Below are 24,050 nucleotides of genomic sequence, written 5' to 3' on the forward strand. Positions count from 1 at the left end.
TGTCCGAGGAGGACCAGCATCCATCCCAGCATGGATGAGGAAGAGCGGGAGACTGGCGGCGGCCCCCCTCGGGTAGGCGCCTCTTGATGGTGCTTGGTGCTTAGGCGGTCCCTGGTCCGCGCAGGGGAGCTCTCGGGGCTGCGTCGCTGCACGTGTGTCAGGAGGACGAGAGCGCGCCTGCTCCTACCTGCCAGCCGCGCCTTGTGCCCTCAGCACGACCCCCTGTAGCCCCCCAGCTGCGCTCTCTGAGCTGTCAGAAGGTTGCCCGGGTGCGCTAAGAACACTGCTGGCCTCTGCAGGCTGCAGCAGGCAGGGAGACTCGAGGGCAGGCAGACGGCCGTGGAGGGGATCAGGACCCAGAGAGTGGGCAGAGGAGAGAGCCAAGTGGAGGGTCTGGGGTAGAGCGAGGAGGGGGAAGGGGGCAGGAGGGGAAAAGAGAGCTGGGGAGGAAGAAGGCCTGGAAAGTAGAGAGAGGCCAAGGAATGACATGGAGCCAGAGCAGGGAAGAGGGTGAAAGGGAGGAGGGCCAGCAAGGAGAAGCTCAAATGCAAGAAGGAAGGGATGGGACTGGCAAGAGCAGGGGCCTCCAAGCTGTGTCCCACGATGCACCAAAGGAAGCCTCTTGTGCATGGTGCTTACCGTCCTACCTCCCGTCTTCATACCTGATCTTCGTGTAGGCTTGCGCCGGGCAGCTGCCCCTGTCGCTGGTTGCCCCAAAAGGCTCTGCACTCTGTTTTCCCTGGGGAAAGCGACTACCCAGCATGAGTTTCTATGAAGTCTGGGCGCGAAGGTGGTGGGGCGGAACGGTATGGCTGCGCCGCACCAGAGAGGCTTTTTGTTTGGCGCACCAGTTCAGGCAATAGTTTGGAGGCCCCTGGGCAAGAGCAAAGAGGCAAGGGGATTACTCTCTGACTAACATTGATCTTTGAGAAGGGGCTATAGGGTAGTTATTCACCCGCTGCAACCAGGGTTCCCCGTTAACTTGGAGATCATTGTGGCCCTCAGGCCTTACCCAAAGCACTTCAGCTGGGGAAGTAGGGTCTTTGAATTAGATTCCTGCCCTCCAAGATGGAGGAGCTGCATTTAGAGTGCTATGTGAAGGAAGTCTGGGAAGCCAAGACAGCTGGTGATAACAAAGAGGCCTATGAAGAAGTATTCAGGGACCCCTGAATGACTGTGAATGAACCCGTAAACCCATCCCAAGCAGCACCTGATCACAGTGAGTGTCATTTCTACCCTGTTTTGACTTGGGAGCAATCCTGCCATTTCATCCCCAAACTCCCATGATAGTGCTTCCCAAACTGAGTGAGAGGGGGATTCCATTGGACCATCTGGCTTAAAGTGTGTAGTGACTCTGGAGTTGTCCTGTTTTTGAGTGAAAAAGCTGTGGTCCAGCCTATGCTGTTTCCAGGTGATAGCTGAACTGATTCCAGGTGCAGCACAGCTATTGGGTGCAAGATCAGGATGTGTACAGTGCCACCAAATCCATATGAAATCAGTTTTGTGTGTCTGATAATGCTCAAGTCATAAATACTGTGAATTTTCTGTAGAATTATATACTGTTGTGTTTCTGTCCTTTTTTCCATCTCATTAATAGCAACCAAAGAGAGGACACAATCCAGGTCAGGACCATGGTACAGGGGAAGAGGAGGTTAGTCCTTTCCCCCTATGCTTCAATCTCCATGAAAATCCCTTCCAAAGCTATTTGTTTTAAGCCATTTCTGCCCAACGTTGCATATACACAACAAGGACCAAATGTGTACACCTGTGGGCTGGGCAAAAATGGATTAATTGGGGAAAGGATATACAATGACTCCTCCTTATCTACAGGTTCAGCATCCACAGATGCTGAGCCTATGGCTCAGAGGGCTGTGTCCAGGTGGTGTTCCAAGACTGGAGAAGGCCCGTGGAGTCGACTGTGTGCCTTCCCCACCTCAGAAGCCCTCCTGGACGTGTCAGAAATCCACTTCCTGTTTGTGTCCCTGACTTCCGGTCATGTCCATGAGGTGTTCTGAAGCTGAGGAAGACCCATGGAGTGAACCACATCTGAGAGGCCATCTGAAGAGACTGGGAGGCCGACACAGCCTCTGGAGGGCCAGGCACAGCCCCCAGGTGAGTTCTTGTGGCACTGTGACCCTGCCCCCACCCCCTCCCCCGTGGATTTCATTATCCATGGATTTTGGTATCCATGGGGGGTCGTGGAACTGAGGGCCCACAATCTTTCGCTTACTCACTCCAACCCCAGTCCAGATCATTTGGCTTAAGACTGGGCTTTGTTTTGTTCTCACAATGATGCTTGTAGCATGACTTGTAACTGGGTGTTGTCAACACAGTAGTTTGCTTTGAAAGCTTAGATATAGTATCTAAAGTGAAATAAAGAACATCTCTGAGCTTGTACAGCATGTTTTCACCATTGCATAACCATTACTCTTTCCGAAAAGTCTGAGATTAGATATCATGGCTTCAGTTCCAAGGGAATATTTGGGTGATATATTTCACCCTTTGTAAAGCCCCAGCCACCCCATGGGGCTTCTCAGATCTGTGCCAGCTATTTATTCAGGAAGCATATGTAGGATCTTCCCTTGCCCAGAAACAGAGGTTAAGATAAGGCTTATGCTGCTACCACTGATTGCACCCCCCCCAGGCCTGATCCAGACCCCCATTCTGCCTCCTGCCCAAAATGCCTCCTCCCGACCTCCAGACCACCCTCCTGCCACCTTCACCATGCACCAGTGCAACCCTACTTGCTTCCAACCTGAGCAAGGTCCAGATGTGGCACCAGCAGGCTGGCGCATGCCTTTGTGCTAGTTGTACTGGCTTGAGAATCATTCCAGATGTTTGAGAAACTCACGGCCAGCGTAGGGAGGGCTGCGCTGGCCCAATGAATAGATAGATACCAAGTTGGAGTATGCTCAAGAGAAGGACAACAAAAATGATCACAGGCCCGGGAAACCAAGTCCTATTATAGAAAGATTGGAGGAACTGTGGTCTAAATCCTAACCAACTTTCTAGCACGGACATAGCTGTGCCAGTGGGACATGTGCTGCATTTTGCAGTTGGGGGGGCAGTTATCGAGGCCTCGTCAAGGTAAGGGAATGTTTGTTCCCTTACCTCAGAGCTGGAAAGTTGGTTAGGATTGCGCCCCAAGTGTCTTAGTCTGAAAAAAAAGAATGTGTGGGGGGGTGGGGGTGACAGCACTGTAACACACCCATTGCTCTGCCTCCGCCCGCAAGGTAGTTCCCACAAAGGTGCCCAACATAATAGGGCAATGGTTCCTAAACTTACCTTGGTCATGATGCCCTTCTTTCATGGCAGCCTCTTCAGGGTGCCGTCATCTTGGATCATGCAGGAGCTCAAGAGAATTGCATGAGATGTTGCATGATCCAAGATAGTGGCATCTAGGAGAGCTGGAAAGGCCACTGGGGACAGTCTGCAGCGCTCCTGTGAGTTCCCAATATTACTTCCCTCCACCACATCTGGAATATTTTCTTATAATTTAAGGCAGTCTGATCTTGCCATGAATTGATCTAAAACAGGGGTGTCCAAACTTTTTGGCAGGAGGACCACATCATCTCTCTGACACTGTGTCAGGGGCCAGGGGAAAAAAAGAATTAATTTACATTTCAAATTTGAATAAACTTACATAAATGATTATATTAGAGATGGAACTTATATGAATGAATAAAAGGCCTTACACAAAGCAAGGCCAGATTTTCCTTTGCTGCCACTGCTGCATCACAGATGTGAAACAGCAAGCAGTGGAGGGAGCCCTCATCCCACAGCTCACGCGAAAGGTCAAACAGTTGGCTGTCATGCTGAGAGCAGTTGTATCAGGCCCATGTGGGCTCCAGCAAGTCTCTGAAGGGCCAGAGGCTCATTGGAGACTGGGGGCTCCCTGAGGACCGGATTGGGAGTCCTCAAGGGCTGCAGGTGAGCCCAGGGCCGGGGTTTGGGCACCCCTGATCTAAACATTTCTGTGTAGTAGCACCTTTGGGACTCAGTTTCTGTAGTGTTAGGGTAGGACTCAGATAGCACAGGGGCATGTGCTGCCCCAGTTTAGGCTAACCATATCTGTTATGGAGAATCCATTCATACAAGTGGGAGAGAAAGCTACAGTAGAGTAGATGTTTTGTAACTGTATATGAGAACACATTGCTGTGAAACTTTTTTAAGATTTGGGAACATAGGAGTTAATTTTTCATCTGTAACAAACTCTTTCTTTAGGAAGAAGAGGCTGCAGAGTTAGGAAAAATAATTTCATTGAAGATGGAGGAACAGGGTAACACTGAAGAACTGGAAAAGAGTGAAGAAAACAATATTAATAAAACACTACAGAAACTGAGAGCTGAGCTGGAAGAATGTCATAATCAGGCAATCTTAAAATTAAAGAAGATTTGTATGAAAGAACTGAATGTAAAATATAAAAATGATCTTGAGCAGATAAAAAATGTAATTGCTGCTAATTCTGAGGTAGAAGTTCAGAATTTAAATATAATGACTTATTTTAATAATAAATTACAGGAATCTGAAGTTCAGAGCACTTACTTATGCAAGGAACTTGAAAACTGCATTGGAGATGTCTTGCAGGAATGCTCTGAAATTGACTTGAAATATAGAACTTTGGTAGAAGAACTTATGCTTCAGCTTTCTAATGCAGAAGAGTGTACTAAAAAGGTAGAAAAATCAAAACATGAAAAGGAGTGCTTAAACAAGAAGATAGAAGAACTCAACACTGTCATTCAGGAATTAAATGATAAATTGGTTCTTGAAGAAGAAAACAACAAAGGTTTAAGGTCTAGGTATGATAAAGAAGTATCTGTCTACAATATGAAGTTAAAAGACTTAGAAGCTGAGAACATGCTATTGCGGGAGGTGTCTGAGGAGCAAAAGACAAAACTTCAAAAGATGCAGAGTGTATTATATAAATATGAACATGAATTGCAATTGCCTGATAGGAAAACAGAGTTTTCACATAATTTCACAGTAGACACTTTGATAAATGTATTGGAAGACACAAACCAAAATAAAGTCAAAATCCGTGAAGATATTGATGACTTTGAATCTGACAGCTACTTAAAAGACCATATGGCTGAACTAGGGGCTGTTGTTGAAAGTACAGAAGAAATAGCTAAATGTTTTGCCTCCACTGTGAAGCAGGGGCAGTTAGCTTTATTTAATAGCCCTGGTAATTCAGGCCTTGAAAATTTTACATGGAATACATTTCAGTATGGGGACGCTTTAGAATCTAAAAGTGACAAGTCATTGTATAGTTTTGATGAGCAAATACATCCTAGTTATTTGGTACAAGAGGCATTGAATGAAAGTGAGCTGGATCCAAAATTCACAGCTTTATCTTTGTCAGGGTGTTGTTCACCACAAAATGAAATAGAAGAACACAAAGATAAAGGTAATGATCCAATTGACATAATTAAGCAGATCAAGGGAAAAGATGCAACTGCTGAGGTTTCATGTGTCCACTTAAAAGAAAAAGAAGCATATGTTGGCTCTGAAGAGTTTCACAGTCAAAAAATTGAGATGGTACAAGAAGACAAAAGAAAGCAAGGAGAAAATAGTGATGAAGAATTCAGACATATAATCTATAATTTAAATTCTCTTCCCTGGGAAGAAATGGTAAAAGACCTCCAGCAGGAAAAAGAATCTTTAATGATGCAGTTGAGAGTGCAGGAGCAATTGGTGAAAGATGTTCAAGAGCAAAAGACAGCATCTGATTCTGTGACTAGTGAAGTTCAGTCTCTGTTTGGAAGACAGTTGGCTGTTCTGCAGAGGCAAAGGGATCAAATGCAAGCCCAACTTGACATTCAGAAGGCCAAGAACAAGACACTTTCGGAACTACTTGGTCAAAAAGCTATTTTAGAAAAGGACTTACTGAAACAGCATGAAGACTTCAGATCTAAAATCAATGATAAGGAACAAAGTTTATTTTGTTTAATAAAAGAAAAATCAATCTTGGAAGAAAAACTTCTTACATTAGAGAAGAATCTAATCACAGCAGAAAACTCTTTAGAAGAAAGCATTAACAATATAAAGATTCTCGAACAAACTGTAGATAAGCTTAATATGAAAATGAAAAGCATTCAAGAATTGCATAAATGTGAAAGACTAGAATTTGAGGAGAACTTAAAAGCCAGTAATTCAAAACTAGAAATGCTTAGTACTGAAATGGCACTAAAAGAAAAGGAATATATTCAAGAGAAAAATAAATTGAGCGAAGAAGTAGCTTTCTTAAAAAACAGCAAGTTGAAACTTGAAATTCGCCTGGAAGAAGTCCTTCAGAATTCGGTAGAAAACATAGAAGAGATACAGTCTGAGATGAAGAGACTTCATGATGAAGAAATTAGAAAAACAGAATCTCATTATCAGTCTGAGGTTGCAGGTCTGAAATTGCAGCACCAGAAGGCAGTAGGTATTTCTGTTAGTAAAGGAGCTAACTCTTCTTTAACTGTAGACTGCTATGAACGTGTCTCATGGTTGTTTTTGAAAAATTGTTATGCCTTATGGTTGTTGAAGTGAAAACACTGTACACTTCATTTGTTGTTTTCTAGTAATGTTGCCAGTGGGCAGAGTTGTCCTTTGGTCTGAACTACACCACTGGCTGCTTATGCTGTTGTAATGGCTGTGTAGTCCATTTAGGGCCCAATCCTATGCAGTGCGTGATGGCTCACCACTGCACACGCTTTTGTAAATATGCTGTAACACACGTTTGTGGTTCTTAGCGCTGGCGCTAGCCCAACCCTGGCCAGTGCTGGGCTAGTGCCAGTGCTGGGGTAGCACTGGTAGAGCACCAGAGCTATGCTGCTCAGCAGTCGTGTGGACCGCTAGGCAGTGGAGAGGTAGGTGGGGGGAGGAGTTCGGGGGCAGGCAGAGGGAGGCACTCCACCGGTTCCTTCACTCCACAGGATCTATTGCCTCTGTGTCGGGCCATCCACCTGCCTGGGGTGTGCTGGATGCAGCAGCAGCCATTTCTGGTGCCACTGCAACTCCGCGTGCTGGGCAACTCAGTATTGGGCTGTACGGCTCCTATGCATTCCTATGTACAAGTGCCCCCTGTTAGCCATTAATGAGATTGAGTGAATTCACATGTAGCATTGGATAAATACTTCCATGACGTCACCAAACACATAAATCTGTCAGACTCAAGGATGCCTCACCAGCCACTGCATAAGCTAATTTAGTGTAGGCAGCAATTGAGAGTGTCCAGAATTCCACTCTTCCATAGAAAGCGCTAGTAAGTGCCCTTTAAATTGTACAATACAAAGAGAGGGAAAGACAGGCGTGTCATCAGAAAACCCTTGGAAGGAGGACTACATAATCAAATACACATCCTCATGCAAGACATGTGCTTAAGGCCACTGTGGGAGCATCATGAGTGGGGAAGAGTACTTCATGCCATGCAGGAATAATGCCACAGCTGAGCTCTTATAGGAGCCACGCCCTCTTAGTTCAGTCTTTGGAACATTGGGATGGGGAACGGGCATAGCGCATTCAAACCTCATCATGAAGCTCCTTTTGAGTGCCTGGCTAGCAGCAGTCTAGTCAGAGCTAAAAAGTAGGAAACTTTAGAAGCCATATTTCTCACTATACAGATCACTATCCAGCCACCACAACAGGCAGGAGATGGAAAAATCATGGGGTATTTGTTCTTTGGTTACCAGCTTATATACACAAAACCATGAGAGTTGTAGAAGAAGCACTAGCCTTATAGAATATCACAGATTTCACATGCCGGGTGTTTTAGATGTTCAGCAGAGCTGAATGTGATTTTTTCCTTTTAGAGGCTGTTAGAAGTCTCCCCATGTAGACTGAGTATATACCTGTGTCTGGGCCATTTAGAGGAAGCACTGCTTAGGCCAATGCCTGGTTTTCACATAAATCATTGTTCTAGCCTAGTGATTCTCAAGGTTTGTCCTCCACTGTACCACTTCACATGGTCAACCTATTTGAAGTACCACCAGAAGTAACTGGTGATGACATCATTGCCAGTTACTTCTGGGTTGGGAGGTCCAATGCAACACAACAAACACCAGTGAATGGGAGGGCTTTTTCGAGAGCCGAAAAGCATGCTTTGGAGCTCTGCCCACCAATTCAAGCCTCCTACTACTGTTTGTTGTGTCATATTGCTGATCTTGCTGCTGGGTGGCAGTGTCCAGGGATGCTGCAGGTACCACCAGACACCACCTCAAGTACCACTGGTGCTACACTGATTCAAGCTCAGGATCCTAGATCCTGATCCTAGATCAGAAACACTGATCTAACCCAATGATTCAAACTTGTGGTCAAGGCACCCTGCAGTCACAGTGCCCTGTTGCGGTGGTGCTGCCATTGCCTGGATTTCCCAGATAGCACCATTTTCAATAGCGCAAGATCTTGCATGATTCAAGATGGCAGTGCCTGGGAGAGTGGGAAAAAGAAAATGTCGGGGACCTCTCACAGCACCCCTGTGAGTTTGCTGCAGCATTTAGTTTGGGAATCATTCATCTAGCCTCTTATACTGTTTAGCTGTAGTTAATGCTGAAGGGAAGGGTGAAGACAAATGAAGACATTTGCAGCAGTTGTACACTAGGAAATTGATTCAGTTATATGTGGATCGGGTCCAGGGCCCCCAGTGCACCTCATATGTGCCCCCTTTCTGAGCTCAGCAGAGGGTGGGGATGTCTGTCTCTGCTTCCAGAGGGACTTCTGAGCTCAGCTATAGAAATAATGTGATTTCTGGTTTCACAGAGAAACCAGAAGTGATGTTTTTAATGCCTGATAAGGCCTCCCTGTGCCTGCAAAACTGTAAAAAAAGGGGGTTTCATCACGAAAACCAGAAGTGCCCCCCCTTTTTTTACAGTTTTGCAGGGGTGGGGGGGCCCTATGGAGGGCTTCCCACACCCCTTGGACCTTCCAGGATTGCAGCGCTGGCTGCAGATAAGTAGAAAATCCCCCTTCTTTGTCTGGCAGCAGCACAATCCTGGGGATCACATTGCTGCCTTCGCCCCTCCCCTGCAACAACTTACAGTGCTCCAAACTCCCTTGTTTGAGTTTGGGAAGCACTGATGTAGACATTTAGAATAACGAAACAATTGCTTCAAAACCTTTTGTTTCTGTTTTCAGATAGAACTGCTAAATGCAGAAATAAAAGAAAGTATGGAAAAGCAGCAACGGCTAGAAGCAGAACGAAAAGAACAGTTCGGAATAATTAAGAAGGTATTGGTGCAAGTTATTTTATGTTAGTGTGTAGCATTCAGACTAGGGCAGGTGCATGCATCTGGATAGATTGGGAAATGAGATTTGGTGATCTCTGGATGCATGGAGACTGGTGTGGGAGAAATAGCCAGACTGATCTGTGTGAATAGTGGCAGTATGTATATGAGCACGTACAAGCATGCATACTTCAACACTGTGAGGGACTCAGTGCAGGTTTTACCCCAAGAGTCTTCTGAAAGTTGCTACTGGAACTGAAAGTCTTTGGTAGGGAATGAGCTGTTCTTTCTACTACTTCACCATGCCAGGAGTGACCAGAGATCTCAAAAGAAATTAATAAGCAGCTTTTATGTCCCCTTTCTTCTTGTAGAGTGTAACTAGTGAGGGGATATATTGCTAGGAACTGGCAAGAACTGTGCAATTTTGAATTGATTTTGGGCACTTTGTTAGAGGAAGGGGGGGAATTTCTACAAACACTGATGGAATGGAACAAGCCACAATTTAATTGTCCTGTTCTGGCTTGGTAAACGTGGTTAAAATAAACCATGGTTCTGCATGTCGTCTGGACCAATTTAATCAATGGTTTGCACCTAAATATAACCAGGATGGTGTAGTGGTTCAGGAGATGGACTGAGATCTGGAAGATCCAGGTTTGAATCCCCACTCAGTCATTGAACTTCATGAGTGACCTTGTGCAATCGCTATTTCTTAACCTAACTCGCAGAATTGTTGTGACAACATAAAGAGGGAAGAAACCATGTACACCACCTTGAGCTCCTTAGAGAAAGGGTGGTATAAAAATGTGAAAAATAGAGTCTTTATGTATCTCTAAAGTATAATTCAAAAAGTTTTGGCAGGCAGCCCCATTTTTTTTGCAGTGTGGAACTTATAAATGAGGCATATTCACATTTGAGGAAAGTTAAGTGAGATCACTTACTCGAAGACAAAGGCTAAGGTTTCAGTCTAGTTCACCCCTATTTGAAATTAAGTTCGACTGAATGAAATTAAACTTTTTTTGGAATAAATGTTAATAAGACTAGTCTGTGATAAGTGTCCAGATCTTTCAAGAATAAGGTATGATAGTTGGACAAAATTGTATGTTTTTTATCATGAGATCAGAAGTAAATGTTCCTGTTTGGGGGTAAATATTCATAGATGGTGTGACATTAATAATAATATTTTAAGAACTGAACATATTGCAGAGCTTGGGTACTTGTAGAGCATAAGTACAAATTTCTTTACATAGACTCTGATCCTTGAGGAATGTAACATAGCATTACATGGAATCTAGGTTCTGTATGACTCATCAATCCCGAGTCCCCATCACTTAGCACATGAACTATCATGTGGTGTGATGTCTGATAAAGGTGTCTTCCTCATAGTTCTGTCTTTGGAAAGAATAGCACCCTTTCTTATGTTGTTAAGAGAAAAAGGGCCCAATCCTGTCCAACTTTTCAGCAGTGATGCAGCCACAGTGCAGACTCGAGGTAAGGGAACAAATGTTCCTTTGCCTTGTGGAGATTTCAATGACTGCTTCCCCACTGCAGGATGCAGCGCCTGGCCCTGATGTGCTACCCCCTGACCTGATAAAAGCACAGCCGGAATTGTGGGCTCCTCTTCTTGCCCAACTTTTCACTCTGGTGGATAAAACAGCCCAAATGCCTAAGGCTTGGTCTAAAGCCATTATAATACCAATTTACAGAAAGGGGAATACTAAGTGCACCAGGAAGTTACAGGCTCATTAGCTTGCTCTCAATTATTGGTAAGATGTACTCCAAACACTTACTGACCAGATTACTGGATTGGATCAAGGTAAATGATATCCTGGGCCCGTAACAGGTAGGATTTAGAAAGGGTCAATCCATCTTAGATCACTGTATGGTCCTTTCTGATCTTATCAACAAACAGTCATCCTGGGCTAATGGCGACGTCTGTGTGGCCTTTTTGGACTTAAAGGGCGCTTTTGATACAGTTGCTAGAGATATTTTGTGGCGTAAACTTTCCCATTTGGGGATGGATAGAAGACTCCTCATACTAATTAGGAAGTTATATACAAATAATAGCTGCCAGATCAGAGTCTCCCTCAGAGGGAACCTTTCAGAGCCAATTCCTGTTAATAAGGAGGTGAAACAGGGCTATATTCTTGCTGCAACCCTGTTTAACCTATTTATAAATGATCTCAATGAACATCTTAAAGCGATCAATGCCCACAGTCCCAAAATAGGCCCCAAGCATGTCCCACTATGGTGATGATATGGTTTTACTGTCAACTTCGAAGGTATGTCTGAGACATTTGATCACTTGCTGTATTGACTATCTTAAGAAAAATGAGCTATATCTAAATTTTGATAAATCTAAGGTAGTTGTTTTTGGCAAATCTCGGAAACTGTTTCGTTGGTCTTTTGAAGGGAAGGTCATTGAACAGGTAAGAGTTCAAATATTTAGGGATTTATTTCCACCATAAACACTCTTGGGCTACGTATCGTAAAATGGCAGCAAATTTAGCCAAGGTTACGACCCAAGTGATCATGCCACTTTACCAGGGGTAACTCTTATGTTCCAGCTGCAGCATTGGCCTTCAACGCAAAAACAATTTCCCAGCTCTTATACGGAATTCCTGTTTGGTTTTATCAGCCTTTGATTATACAATCGAGAGAGTGCAGGCAATGTTTTTACGCAAGATCCTAGGAGTGCCACGTTGTGTAGCCTATGCAACTCTTTGTTTGGAAGCAGGACACCAGAATGGAAACTCTGGCATGGCTCAGAACTTTTAGATATTGGCTTAGAGTGTATCACCAGAAAGATCAGGCTAGCCTGATTTGGGGTCTCTTATCTGATTCCCCACTCTTTCCAGGCTTAGCTCTTTTGAGCAAGAAAATCTGCTCTGTGGGGCTCTCCTCAGATTTGTTAGGTGTGTTATCCTCAGAACAGACTTTATAGAGCCGTGAAACCAAGACTCCTTGACATCAAGCAACAGGATCTCTATAGTAATGCTTACAAAATCTGCTCTCCAGTACATCTCCATCTTTCCATTTTACCTGTAAGGAGGCCTAAGTATTTTTACTTTCTGGAATGCCCCCAAGAACGAAGGGCATTTACCCTTGCAAGATGTAATGTCATTCTATCTGAGCAGTTATTTGGCAGATATAGGTATCCCAGTTGCAGATAGAGTTTACCCATGCAGGCAGAAGAATAGAGAAACACTCCCTCACATATTATTACACTGTCCAATATATCAGGATCTTCGCGTAAGTAACTTATTGCCAATCTTGGCTGCTTTCTTGGATTGGAGTGACCAGAATAAAATTGCCTACATACTCAGTGAAGCAAATGAAGAGCTTTCTGGGGTGGTAGCTAAATATATAAATATGATAATCAAGAGACATATCTCTGTGATGGTCACAAATGGTTGAGCCTATGTAGCTACGGCTGGAGGTGAACTGTCTGATTCATGCATCCCTCCATCCAATCTTTTGTTTTACACTGTTTGTATTTTAAATATGCTAATAAAGGTTTTGTGTCTTGTCTTGTATTATAGTTTTTTTTAAAATTCAGTATTCTTTTTAAATAATTGATATTTATCCACCCTGATATGAGCACTCTTCTCTTAAGGTTCATGAAAGAGAACATGATCGTGAAATAGCTGAACTAATTGCTCAGCATGAGGATGAAATCAAAGAGTTGCACACAAAATTAATGAAGGAGCAAGAGCAGTTGATGGATGAGTTGCAGCAAAAAATGGAAACTACGCATCAAGAAGAAATGCAGCAAGCAGAGGTACAATATTAACCATAGTAATATTACTAAGGACCTTACTAATATTACTAGTAATATTACTAAGGCTGCTGAAAGTTCACAAAAACAGGCCATGTATAAAAAGAGAACATCCCCCAATGTCTATGAAAATCCTGTCACAGTCCATGGAGTGGAAACCTGATGTTAGATTGACATTTGGTTTGACATCCATGAAGCCTGTCATTGCGACCACTCAGCCCCAATGCTGACTGCCATAGAAGTACCACCAAGGGTGAAACCAGCAGGGCAGGGGCAGGAGTAAATAGCAGCCACTGCTGGCATAATTGCAGTCCCTAAGAATGAGCACTGTGGCAACAATTACTCCCATCAAACATGGGGAGATGCCCCAGTGACTGACACGGGCACACACATGCTACAGTACCCCGGCCCCCCTTCAGGAGCTTCTGTGGTATAAGCAGCAAAGAGGCAGAAGCAGAGAACCCCAAAGAATCCTAGCATCCTAGGTTCAAGTCCCCTTATACCATTGATGTAAAGACATGTCCAAGAAATACCATTTTTACAACAGCAGAGCAAAGACAGAAAGATACCTCAAGGGTAGCTATGGGAAGTACAAGAGTAGTCATGGAAGGTAAACACACAAGACACATGGCAAGGGTTTGAGTCCGTGTAAGAAACTTCACCAGCTGGTAGGAACCCTTTGGCCAGGGAAAGAACTAGAATGAGTCACACGGCAATCCTCAGGAGCATGCAGCAAAGCAGGGTGGTGTTAGCTTAGTGACAAGCAGTGCATGGGCCAATCATTGGGTATGGCACAAATCACCTGTTGTAGCAGCCCACTCATCTAGCCATGCCCATACATGCCCCACACCCTTTACGTCATTGCTAGCTGTCATTATGCTGTCTTCCCTGTCCTCCTTCCCTGTCCTCATTGCCTACAGCAGCAGAACATGGGGCTCATATCCACAGAGAGCTTCCCTTCACTATTGTAGTGATTAGTTGTGCACAGTGCTCTGTGCCAAGTGCCCTTTTACTAGTTCTCTATCCTAGCTTCTACCTTATTTAATCTCTTAAATGATTTACAGCCCAATCCTGAGCTGCCCAGCATGCGGGGCTGCAGTAGTGCCAAAAATGGCTTCCACTGTGTGCTCCAGGCAGCCACTGGCAGCTCCTCAGGAGGAGACTTTTGTTCCCTTCCCCTGGGTAAAGTGAGTAGCCCTGCAATGGGGCTACTCAATTCCACGGTGACCCGAAGGTTGGTGTAGAATGAAGAGCCTCCATGTCAGGCGGCTAGCCACTGGTCCTACCTTCCTCCTGCCCCTCCCCTCCCCCAGAACGCCTCCCCAGAATGCCTCCCCCCATGTCTCCGCCTACCTCTCTGCTGCTTGGTGGTCCGCATGACTGCCGAACAGCGGAGCTCCAGTGCTTGCCTGATGCTAACCCAGTATCAACCAGCACTGGGCTAGCACTGGCGGACCACTGGTGCTAGGGTCTGCAAACGTGCATTATGGCATGCTTGTGACAGTGCACACTAGCAGTGAGCCAGCACACTGAGCTCAGGATTGGGCTCTTAGTTTCCCATCTAGCCGGAGTGGAATCCCACAGCCCAAGACTCAGGTAGCACCTTGTCTCCCTACTGCCTTACACAGATGATGCAGTAATTCTCTCCGAGATTCGTCTGGGTATGAAACGTCTGATAAATAGCTGTGCAGAATATTTGGATAATAAGTTACAATTCAATTACAGTAAATCAGAGCTTGTGGTTTTTGCCAAAACATGGAGAAAGTTCTGCTGGACTCTTAAGGGAAACAGTATTGAGCAGGTAAAGCAGTTTGAATATTCGGGAATTAAGTTCCATTATAAATATTCCTGGGCCCTGCATCATTAAACAATAGTTAGTGCACCGTGGCTTTCAGCTCAGTCCATCATACAATTTTATTTTAATAGAGGTAACAGCTATTAGTGCCGGTTGCCCTATTAGTTTTCAGGGCAAAAATCATACCTCAAGTTGTTTATGGTGTCCCGATCTGGCTAAATGTGTTGAATCATTCAATGGAATGGATACAATCCTCTTTCTTGTGTAAAATCCTGAGCTTACCTGGTTGTGTCCCTTATTCAGTTCTTTGTTTAGAGCAGTGATTTTCAACCTTTTTCATCTCATGGCACACTGACAAGGCACTAAAATTGTTAAGGCACACCATCAGGTTTTTGACAATTGACAAGGCACATCATGCTGCCAGTGGGGGCCTACAATCCCCATTGGCCGTACTAATAAATGACCTTCCCCCGAATTTCTGTGGCACACCTGTGGACCACTCGCGGCACACCAATGTGCCATGGCACAGTGGTTGAAAATGGCTGGTTTAGAGACTGGTCAGTCCCTGCTGGATGGAGACACTGGCTTGGCTGAACTCCATCAACAAAGGGCATTCTCAGTAGCTAGGTACAGTGCCCTGCCATTCACCTTGTTGTATGGCAGATTTAAAGGGGTGCCATATACCGAAAGGCTCTGTTGATGTGGGTGGGACATAGATACAGTTTCACGTTTGCATATAGAGGGTGGAGGGTTTAGGACAAGGTCTGGTTCTATCTACTGAGGTGGCTGGCAAAGTGGAGAGAATGGCAGCTTTTTTATGTGTTATTGTTAAGAGTTGGACTAGTGAACACTTAGTGAACACTAGTAACATGTAGGTCTGTATGAAACATATGTAATGTTGTATACACTATGCCAATAAAGGACTGACTGACTGACGGGCAGCCTAATCCTGACCTGCCCAGTGTGTGGGGCTGCCACAGTGCCAAAATGGCAGCCACTGCATCCAACTCACCCCAGGCAGCTACCGCCGCCTCCTCAACTGAGGGGGACTAAAGTCCCTTTTCCCTGAGTAAGGGGTGTGGCCTCATAATGGGGCTACTTGATTCTGCAGTGGCTCTTGAGCCAGCGCAGAATCAAAGAGTCCTGTGTCAGACTGTGCAGTCCGACAAAGCACTCTGGATCTGGTGGAGCCAAACTCCATTGGTCCCACCTTCCTCCCATCCTGCTCTCTCCTCGCCATACTTCCGCCAGCCTCCCCCTGCCCCAGAACGCCTCCTCCCTGCTTCCCGGCTCACCTCTCTGTTGCAGGTGGTCCATGTGACCACCGGGTGGTGGAACGCGGCTGGTGCTAACCCTCAGAAACATGCTTTCTGGCATGTTTGCGAGGTGAATGACAACGATAAGCCGGCATGCCAAGCTCAGATTTGGGCTCTAAACGACATTTCTCCTCATCAAAGTTTTCCTTTTGTGTGTTCTAAATGTGAATGACAGTATCCATAGAGCTCCATGCCACACATAATCTGGGTAGTGAATAGTGCTGTGATTGGCTGCACTGTGCAATCTGTATCCTATACTCCATCATAGGAAAGTGGGTGGAGTTAAGGGTGGCAGGACATTAGGATTTTTTGGGTATTTTTTCCACCCCATTGTTCTCTGTGGGTGTACTTCTTATGCTAGCTCTGTTGTTGACATAGCATTTTTCTAGAATTGGGTGTGTGTCCATAATCTGAAGGAGGTTTAGGATGTGGTGTACATTGCCTTTGCATTTCACCCACATTATATCCCAAACTCCTCCTCATCTTCACGGGGGCAGTTGCACTGGTGTTCAGGGTGCATCCACTGGTGGGTGGACTGTAGTGCTACTGTCCATGGACATACACCAGCCAGAGGAATGTACACCGTGGTGTATCCCAAGTATAGAATTGGGCTCTAGGATACCTTTTCATGTGGCTATTGATGGTATGTTGCCTAGGTGAGCCTGGCAGAAGATCATACCAGTAGGCGATTCTTTGCTCACATCACAGCCCTATGTCAGAGAACACCTTCCTCAATTCCCCTGTGCTGATGATATTGTGTCATGCTGAGGTTGCACTGGCGTTGGGGACTTGACCATCTAGGCTCCCCGATATTGTAATCCGACGATATTATAAAAACAATATAATTGCAAAAAGGCATATTTTCCAATGCTTCTGTTGTCTTTCTACACCACAGGCTCTGTATAATCTTAAAGTGGAAGCATTAAGACTCAATTCAAATAATATACACACATCCCAGCTGGAGCTGATACAGACTAATCTGAGGAAGGAGAAGGAAATCGCTCTTATAGAACTACGCGAGACGCTCAATGATAAGCATGCTCAAGAAATAGCAGTTCTACAAAGTAGATATCAGTTTGAGATGGAACATATTAAGGAACAGAATCAGGAGGAAAAAGAAGAAATTGCTCTTAAGCACCAGTGTGACCTAGGTATATAGGTTGTAGATTTCAGCCAAATGTTGTTTCTGTAGAAGACTAGACTAACTGCCCAGTTTTCTGGGCTGTCCACCCTGCTGGCCATACAACCTGCTTTAGAGCAGCACAAAATGTCTACTCATGTGTTGCTTGGCCACTGCCACAATGTATGTGCGGAAGTGGCTCTGGGTGCTGCACTGACCCTGGTAAAATGGTGGAGGAGGTGTGTCGTGGGTGGGGAGGGCAGAGAGAGTAACTGGGCAGTTTGGAGGGAGGGCAAGAGATGGGGAAAAGGCCGTAGGGAGCAGATCTCAGCAGCAGACATGGATGCTATCCTGTCAAATTTAGCCCATGCTGCTCCTTTCTCTCCTTGGACCTATGCCAGCTGTAGAGTTGGCATAGGTCTGAGGAGACCCATAGGCCATTGGGGGTCTGCCTGGGGGTAAGGGAACAAAATGGACCATACCTCAAGGAGACTTCCTGATAGTGCCTCCCCCCACCATAGCATGTAGTACATGCCTCCATGGCTTGGCCTCATTGCGTAAACTGGTGGGGATAGGAACTGAACAGTAAGGTACTTAATGACTTTTTTCCTTTATTAACTGAAGGCAAAATGAGTGGCAATTTCCATCATAGTAGACATACCTTAAAATTTAAAAGTGATAATGTTTTGCCACAAATAATGTATAAGGTCTGAAATCACTAACTGCAGGCATGGCTAGTTGTACTCTTCATCCAGAAAATCCAAATTGTCAGTGAAATGAAAAATTCTCTACTCAAATTCTTAAAAATTGCTTTTTGTATTTTAAAATTTTGTAGAAATCAGAATATTTTGCCAGCACCTTGTAGTGGTAAAGGGAATGGACAAAAGTTTGGATAAGGTTGTAAGTTTAGAAGTTAAGGAAGTAGAGAATTTGCTTTGATTGGTTTGTTTGAAACTTTTATATTAACTGTTATGTTAAATGTTTGTGTTGCAATTTGCTTCACTTTTCAGATAGAGAGAAGAAGAAAACAGCATTGGAAATAGAGGAGAAAAATGCCCAAATATTGGAGGTTATGTATATCGTTTTTTACTTTAATAAATCAAATTGTAATGAGTTCCTTAAAATGGTGTGTAGATAATAGACCATATGAATACATTAATGAAAATAGGGGCTATATTAAAATTTTAAATACCCTGATAAGTGTGTGAGTTTTCAGGTGCCATACAACATAGTTTGTTCAGAGAATAGCAGTGCAGGTAATGGATACAGCAAGGTATGTTGTCATTTTGTGTTGTCCGCACACACTTTCATTCACTTATTTGTAGCTCACACTTGTGGCTTCACAAGATGTGTGTACATAAACTGTGTTTCCAATCACAGGAAAACATTTGGCAGCTCCAAAGTAAACATGAGATAAAAACAGATATGTTTGTTAGCTTCTTCAAAAAGCAAAGTGCTTTGGAAAGCACGTTTGAGTAGTGGAAAAGGTCTAGCAGAAAGTGAACTCAGTGGTTGCCAAGTGGCCAGACTGGAAGAATTGCTTTTTAAGAAAAATGTGTGGATTTTTCAGGTACTGTATTTTAAATTTTAAATGTTAGATTTCATTTCCTTTTAGAATCTTAAGAAAGAATGGCAGTTGAGTACAGACAACAGTTTAAAGGACATGTCCGAAGAGTTATCTGTGAGACATCAGACTGAATTAAATGAGATGAAAAGAACTTTGACAGCAGAAGTTGAAGAATTAAAAGGAAGGTTGGAGAGTCTGTCTCTTGAAAAGGAACAGACCAAAAGTAGGTGTTGTATTTTGGAAACAGTTTATCATTGTTAATATATGATTTTGAGACGCTTAGGAAAATATTGGATGCATGACTGAGTATACTGCCATTAAATAATGGGTGCTATGCCATATTGATGTCAGTAGAATGAAGGAGGTATATGGCTGTCAAACGTATGAGGAAGTGCTTGGTGTGTGAATGTCTGACACCATTTAATTCAGTTTCTGGTTCAATTTTAATTTAAAGCCAGACTGCAGACTTCAAAATAATATTAGCTAGGTAATTTATTCAGCTGTTTTAATTGCTTATCTGTTTTAATTGCTACACCAGCCTATGGTGATCATTTACTATGTGTACTCCTGTTGGTTGAATGAGGGGGGGACGGACTGAAATGGTTGTGCACCCAAACCTTCCCTAAATTCTTTGTCCTCTTCTTCTTTATATCTCATCACAATTGGACTGTTCTTGTCACCTCCAGAATTCTTAAAAGTGTAGTTTGGCCCCTGAACACCACGACTCTCATTCAGCTTTCTTGACTCTTTTCAGTCCCCTACACTTACTCCTTTACAACAAAGCTCATGCTTAACAAGGTTTTCAGTTCTCTCTGTTCTTGTTTTTATTGATTTACTGTCCTTCTATGTCTGTTACTGTGTTCTTCCTTGTCTCTCTGATAGACTTTCTCCTGATTCTCTTATTGTTTCTCTGATTGCTCTTACTTCATCTCCTCTGGATTATCAGGTCTCTCTTTCTAGCATCCTTGGGATAGTTCTGTAGCACACATTTTGCCACTTATGTTTAATAACTAGAGTTGATTTTCTGTTCACTGAAAGGTGGCCTAGATTTGTCATTAACCAACCTCTGGGGATGTCATTAATTATCACACCTTTTCTAGTTAACCCACTTACAATGCAATTCTATGCATGTCTACTCAGAAGTAAGTCAGATTGCATTCATTGGGACTTACTCCCAGGTGAGTGTGTATAGGATTGCAGCCTTAGTATCTCCCTTGTGGGAGTTGATTTATATATTTATAGCCTTGATATGGAAAACTGCTTGAAACAGCTCTTGCATATTGGCTGCTCTACACAGACACAAATAAGATGAGCAGCTTACAGTGTACATTTCCATACCTTTGCCAGCAGTTGTCAGAAGCACTTTTTGTTAATATGAGGAATCATGATAAGTTGCTCTGCACATTATAACTGCAAAACAGAAACTGTCTTAAGTGCCTTCCACTTGAAGTACTGAGTAACGCATAGACTGGCCTTTGGTCATTTCCAAATGCCTTTTTTTTGGGGGGGGGGGAGTTCTTTTTCTCCCTTGGTTCTCTGATCATGCCACCAATCCCAAAGGTAATCAAAATAATATAGAATATGGGAGATAATATGGGGAAAGGACAGACTGATACACAGACTTCAGATTAAAATTCTATGATTTTGCGGAATGGTCATAGAACTCCAAGATAAACCTGACATGCCTTCTGCAAACAAGAAGACACTGCTGGGTATTGCTACTCAGTGGCTGCAGACTGCCAATATCTAAGGCATAGGAATTAATGATCTTCTGGTTGCAAAAAGTGATCCATCATTGTAAAAGCTGGAAACAGATCTCCTTTGCAGAATATTTTTAAACAGGTTGGATAAGTACATGAACAAATTCAGAATAAGATGGAAATGTTTTGGCATGTGGCATTTGCTCAGGAGGCTCTTTAATTTACTTCCTAATTAGCCTCCTGATAAATAACATAATTCTTCCCAATTATTTTAAGATGAATGCAATTACGAACCTCTGTTACAACAACAAAAAAAGTGAAGTGACTGCATTTCTGTGCTGGTTCAGTAGTGTGTAAATTTAAGCCTATTGTAAAATTTATTGATCAGCATTGTACAAATGAAACAAAACTTCACTACTGACCTCCTTCAGATATTTTTAATATCCTCCTAGTATCAGAGACACAGATTTCAAATGATGATCTCACAGGAAGGACTGTAACTCAAAGGTTGATTACATACTTCAGATTTCTCAAAATCCAAGATTCAATTAATCTGCAAGAGGTTTGATAATAGCACTAGGGAAGGCCTCTGAACATCCTAGAGAGCCATATTCTCTATTTTTCTGACTTTCTTTAAAGAAAACTTTTCAAATGTCTGATATCTGTCTATAAGATAATTTTAGTAACATAATGCATTATTTTGCAGTGGAGTATAAAACCCTGGAAAATCATTACCATTTGGCCATGACAAAGCTGCAAACTGAACATGAACAAAAGTTGCAAGAAATAAAAGACCAAAGCAAGAAACGTGAGGAGGAGTTACAGCAAGAGGTTCATATTCATTTTTTCATGTTGAGAGTTAACTGCAGTTGTTTATGTTGGGAATGAAAATATAATTTGATAGTGGCACAAACTTTTCATACTTGTTTAATAAAGTTTTCTCATTTAAGAGCACTCATAACATGGGAAACACTGTATTTGTGTGCTCCGTATTGAGTAGACTAAACAGCCTCAAGGTAGGTAGATGGGACTCGTTAGCCTGGGAAGGCAGCTCATTTGAGAGAAGGAAAACTCTGATCCCAAACCTCCACTGCCTTGTTATGGAAAAGGCTTCAGGAGTCAACCTCGAGGCAAAATCCGGAGCCGGAGTCCCTGAGGCAGTTTATGGCTGAACACAGTCACGTTCTGGCAACTCCTGTGACACCGCTTGTACCCCATCAATTGCAGAGCCTCGGCTTCATCTTATGACAGGTTGATGGCCATGAGGTCTTCAATGAAGGTTTTTTTCCATATGATCTTTCGACGTCCTGGTTTTCGTTTCCTCTTATATGGAATCCAATTCATGGCTGTCCTTGGGAGTTGGGTTAGTGGTTGGCGTAAGATACTACCAGCAGGCAATATCGCATGGAAATATGTTTAATAGGATATAATACACAACATATCCTTGCATGTCTGAGGTTCTTCTGATGTGACAGCATCTAGGAATACTTGTTTCATAGTGTTTGGCACTCTCTTGCTTCAGAAATACAATAATTGCTCTCAACAAAGCTAATCTGCCTTCAGATTCTGCTAAATTCTGCAGAATAAAGTATTCTCTTATGGATCCCTATAACTAGTGTTCTTACCATCTTGATCATGTATGACATGACTTTGTATTCAACCCAAACTTATTTGATAATTCTCAGAAAACGTGAGTGCCAAAAAGCTATTCAGGCATTGTCACCAAAATGCAGTGGGAGCCTTTAGCTTGGCACAGTCCCATACCAAAAAAGGAATAGTAAAGGTAGCCTGTAAATAGTAAAGGGACCTCCTGAAACTCCCAAATTCCAAACTGGTGAAGAGCTAAGAACCTTGCAACAGATCATACACTTCTTTGTGGAAGGACAGCTGTGGCTTCAAGTTATCCATAGTTCTAGTCAATAAATTTTTGAAAATGAAATAAAAGATGGCTATTGCTGTGAAGGCTATTGCTGTGAAGTACGCAACAATGCAGAGTTGTTGTAGAGTTATTCAAGTGCTACTGACAGAAGCCTGAAGGAGAAAAATGAGGTATTTAAATTGTGGTTACTCTTTGAGATTAACCCATCTGTTTTATTATATGTATGTAATCAACATACTAACAGTATTAATAGATGCATTCTTGCACTTGTAAAATGATCCAAATCCTCTATAATTCAATATTTTGGTACTTTTACTGAGAACAGGTCATTTTTTCCCTTTCACATATTTATGCAACATGAATCCTGAAAATTGGCTGGTGTAAGAACTTATTTTATCTTTCATAGGTAGAGAAAATTCAGGCTGAACTTGAAAGGATAAAGGCAGATTCACAAGAAGAAATCAGACAACTTTGGTCCCAGCTAGATAGTGCACGGGCAAGTCGGCAAGAATTAAGTGGTAAATTTAAATACCTAATAAGATGCATTCTAGTTAATTTTCTAACCAGTTTTGAAGAGTGTGATCAGAATCTGTATCATTCAAACTGTTTGGTATTTTCCACCGTCTTCTGGTGGCATGTTGAAGGATGGGCAGTCTACTCCTAACCTCCCTTGGAGCAGGTAAGCCAACTGGCCTGTGCTGCATCCAGAACAAGGCAAGGCCGGTTCACAGCACAACTTGGAGTAAGGGGAATTCCTTCCTCTAACACTGTGTTGCACAGAAACTCCCCCAATGGGGCTATTTGGATCTGCCCCACCTAAAGAGGTGATGCAGATCTGAGCAGCCATGTGTAAGCCAGGGCCACCTGGAAGGGAGGTTAGGATCTGGCATAAGTGCTGGGTCCTGGTCCCACCCCCTCTAAGTCATGGTCTGCCCACCTGCTGCCTGCCCTCCCCTGCCCTGGAACACCCCCATTCTTCCCTCACCAGTTCCCTGCACTGGTCTGACTCAGCCGGCACAAATTCAGAGCTGCCTCAGATCACTCCAAATGTGAAAGGAAAGCAGCAGGTTGCCTGTGCAGGCAAGCCCACTGTGTATAGTGCAGTAGGGGAGATACCTGTTGAGCTACTGCAGGGAGGGGGCGTGTCTTTTATCTTTGCTCTCCCTAGCTCTGGAGTGGGGGAAGCTCTTGGCAGGTTATCATTATTTGAGGTTATTTCCGGTTCGGAAAACCATTGTGTGGAGAGAGAGCTTTTTGAATGTGAATCCCTTGTTGGTGAACAACTTTAAGAGACACTGACCTGCTTCAGTAGTTCTAATCTAGAGGTTGTGCAGAGAAGAGGATATAAGAGAGAGAGAGAGAGAGAGAGAGAGAGAGAGAGAGATCACATGAACCCTCTAGGTGGAGAATTTGGCTTTCATTAATCACCTCTTGTGTAGGATGCCTGTGAGGGCTGGCCTGTCTCTCTCTGTCTTCATGCTGCCTGTCTTGTCTCAGCAGCTGTGTATAAGGAGACATTCTTCACTCTCGTACCCAGCCAGGCTGCGGCAGCATGGGGGAACTTTTCCTGTTTGTGGTGATTCCTGTTTATCTGTTTGTGGTGTGTGGGAGATGCTTTCAGTGGCTGGTTTGTGAGCTCCCGAGGGCCCCTTGCCCCCTCCACTACATTCAGGTAGCTGGCAAAGGGCAAAAGGC

At 43.7% G+C, this 24,050-nt stretch overlaps 1 protein-coding gene across 3 annotated transcripts in view; it reads left to right on the forward strand.

Annotated features, from left to right (window-relative positions):
* PCNT (pericentrin) overlaps window positions 1-24,050 on the forward strand; it is a 117,683-nt gene continuing 93,633 nt past the window's right edge. The window contains exons 1-10 of one of the 3 annotated variants that reach the window (XM_066632089.1): window positions 1-72; window positions 1,598-1,651; window positions 4,225-6,420; window positions 9,115-9,207; window positions 12,817-12,981; window positions 16,985-17,240; window positions 18,220-18,278; window positions 18,825-18,999; window positions 21,183-21,307; window positions 22,762-22,873. In XM_066632089.1, coding sequence (XP_066488186.1) covers window positions 31-72; window positions 1,598-1,651; window positions 4,225-6,420; window positions 9,115-9,207; window positions 12,817-12,981; window positions 16,985-17,240; window positions 18,220-18,278; window positions 18,825-18,999; window positions 21,183-21,307; window positions 22,762-22,873 — 3,277 coding nt within the window. In that variant the 5' untranslated portion in view covers window positions 1-30. The remainder of the gene's footprint in view (window positions 73-1,597; window positions 1,652-4,224; window positions 6,421-9,114; window positions 9,208-12,816; window positions 12,982-16,984; window positions 17,241-18,219; window positions 18,279-18,824; window positions 19,000-21,182; window positions 21,308-22,761; window positions 22,874-24,050) is intronic. The other 2 variants (XM_066632175.1, XM_066632252.1) reach the window with 2 other exon arrangements.

This window comes from Tiliqua scincoides, chromosome 1 (genome assembly GCF_035046505.1).
Source record: "Tiliqua scincoides isolate rTilSci1 chromosome 1, rTilSci1.hap2, whole genome shotgun sequence".
Taxonomy (NCBI): Eukaryota; Metazoa; Chordata; class Lepidosauria; order Squamata; family Scincidae; genus Tiliqua; species Tiliqua scincoides.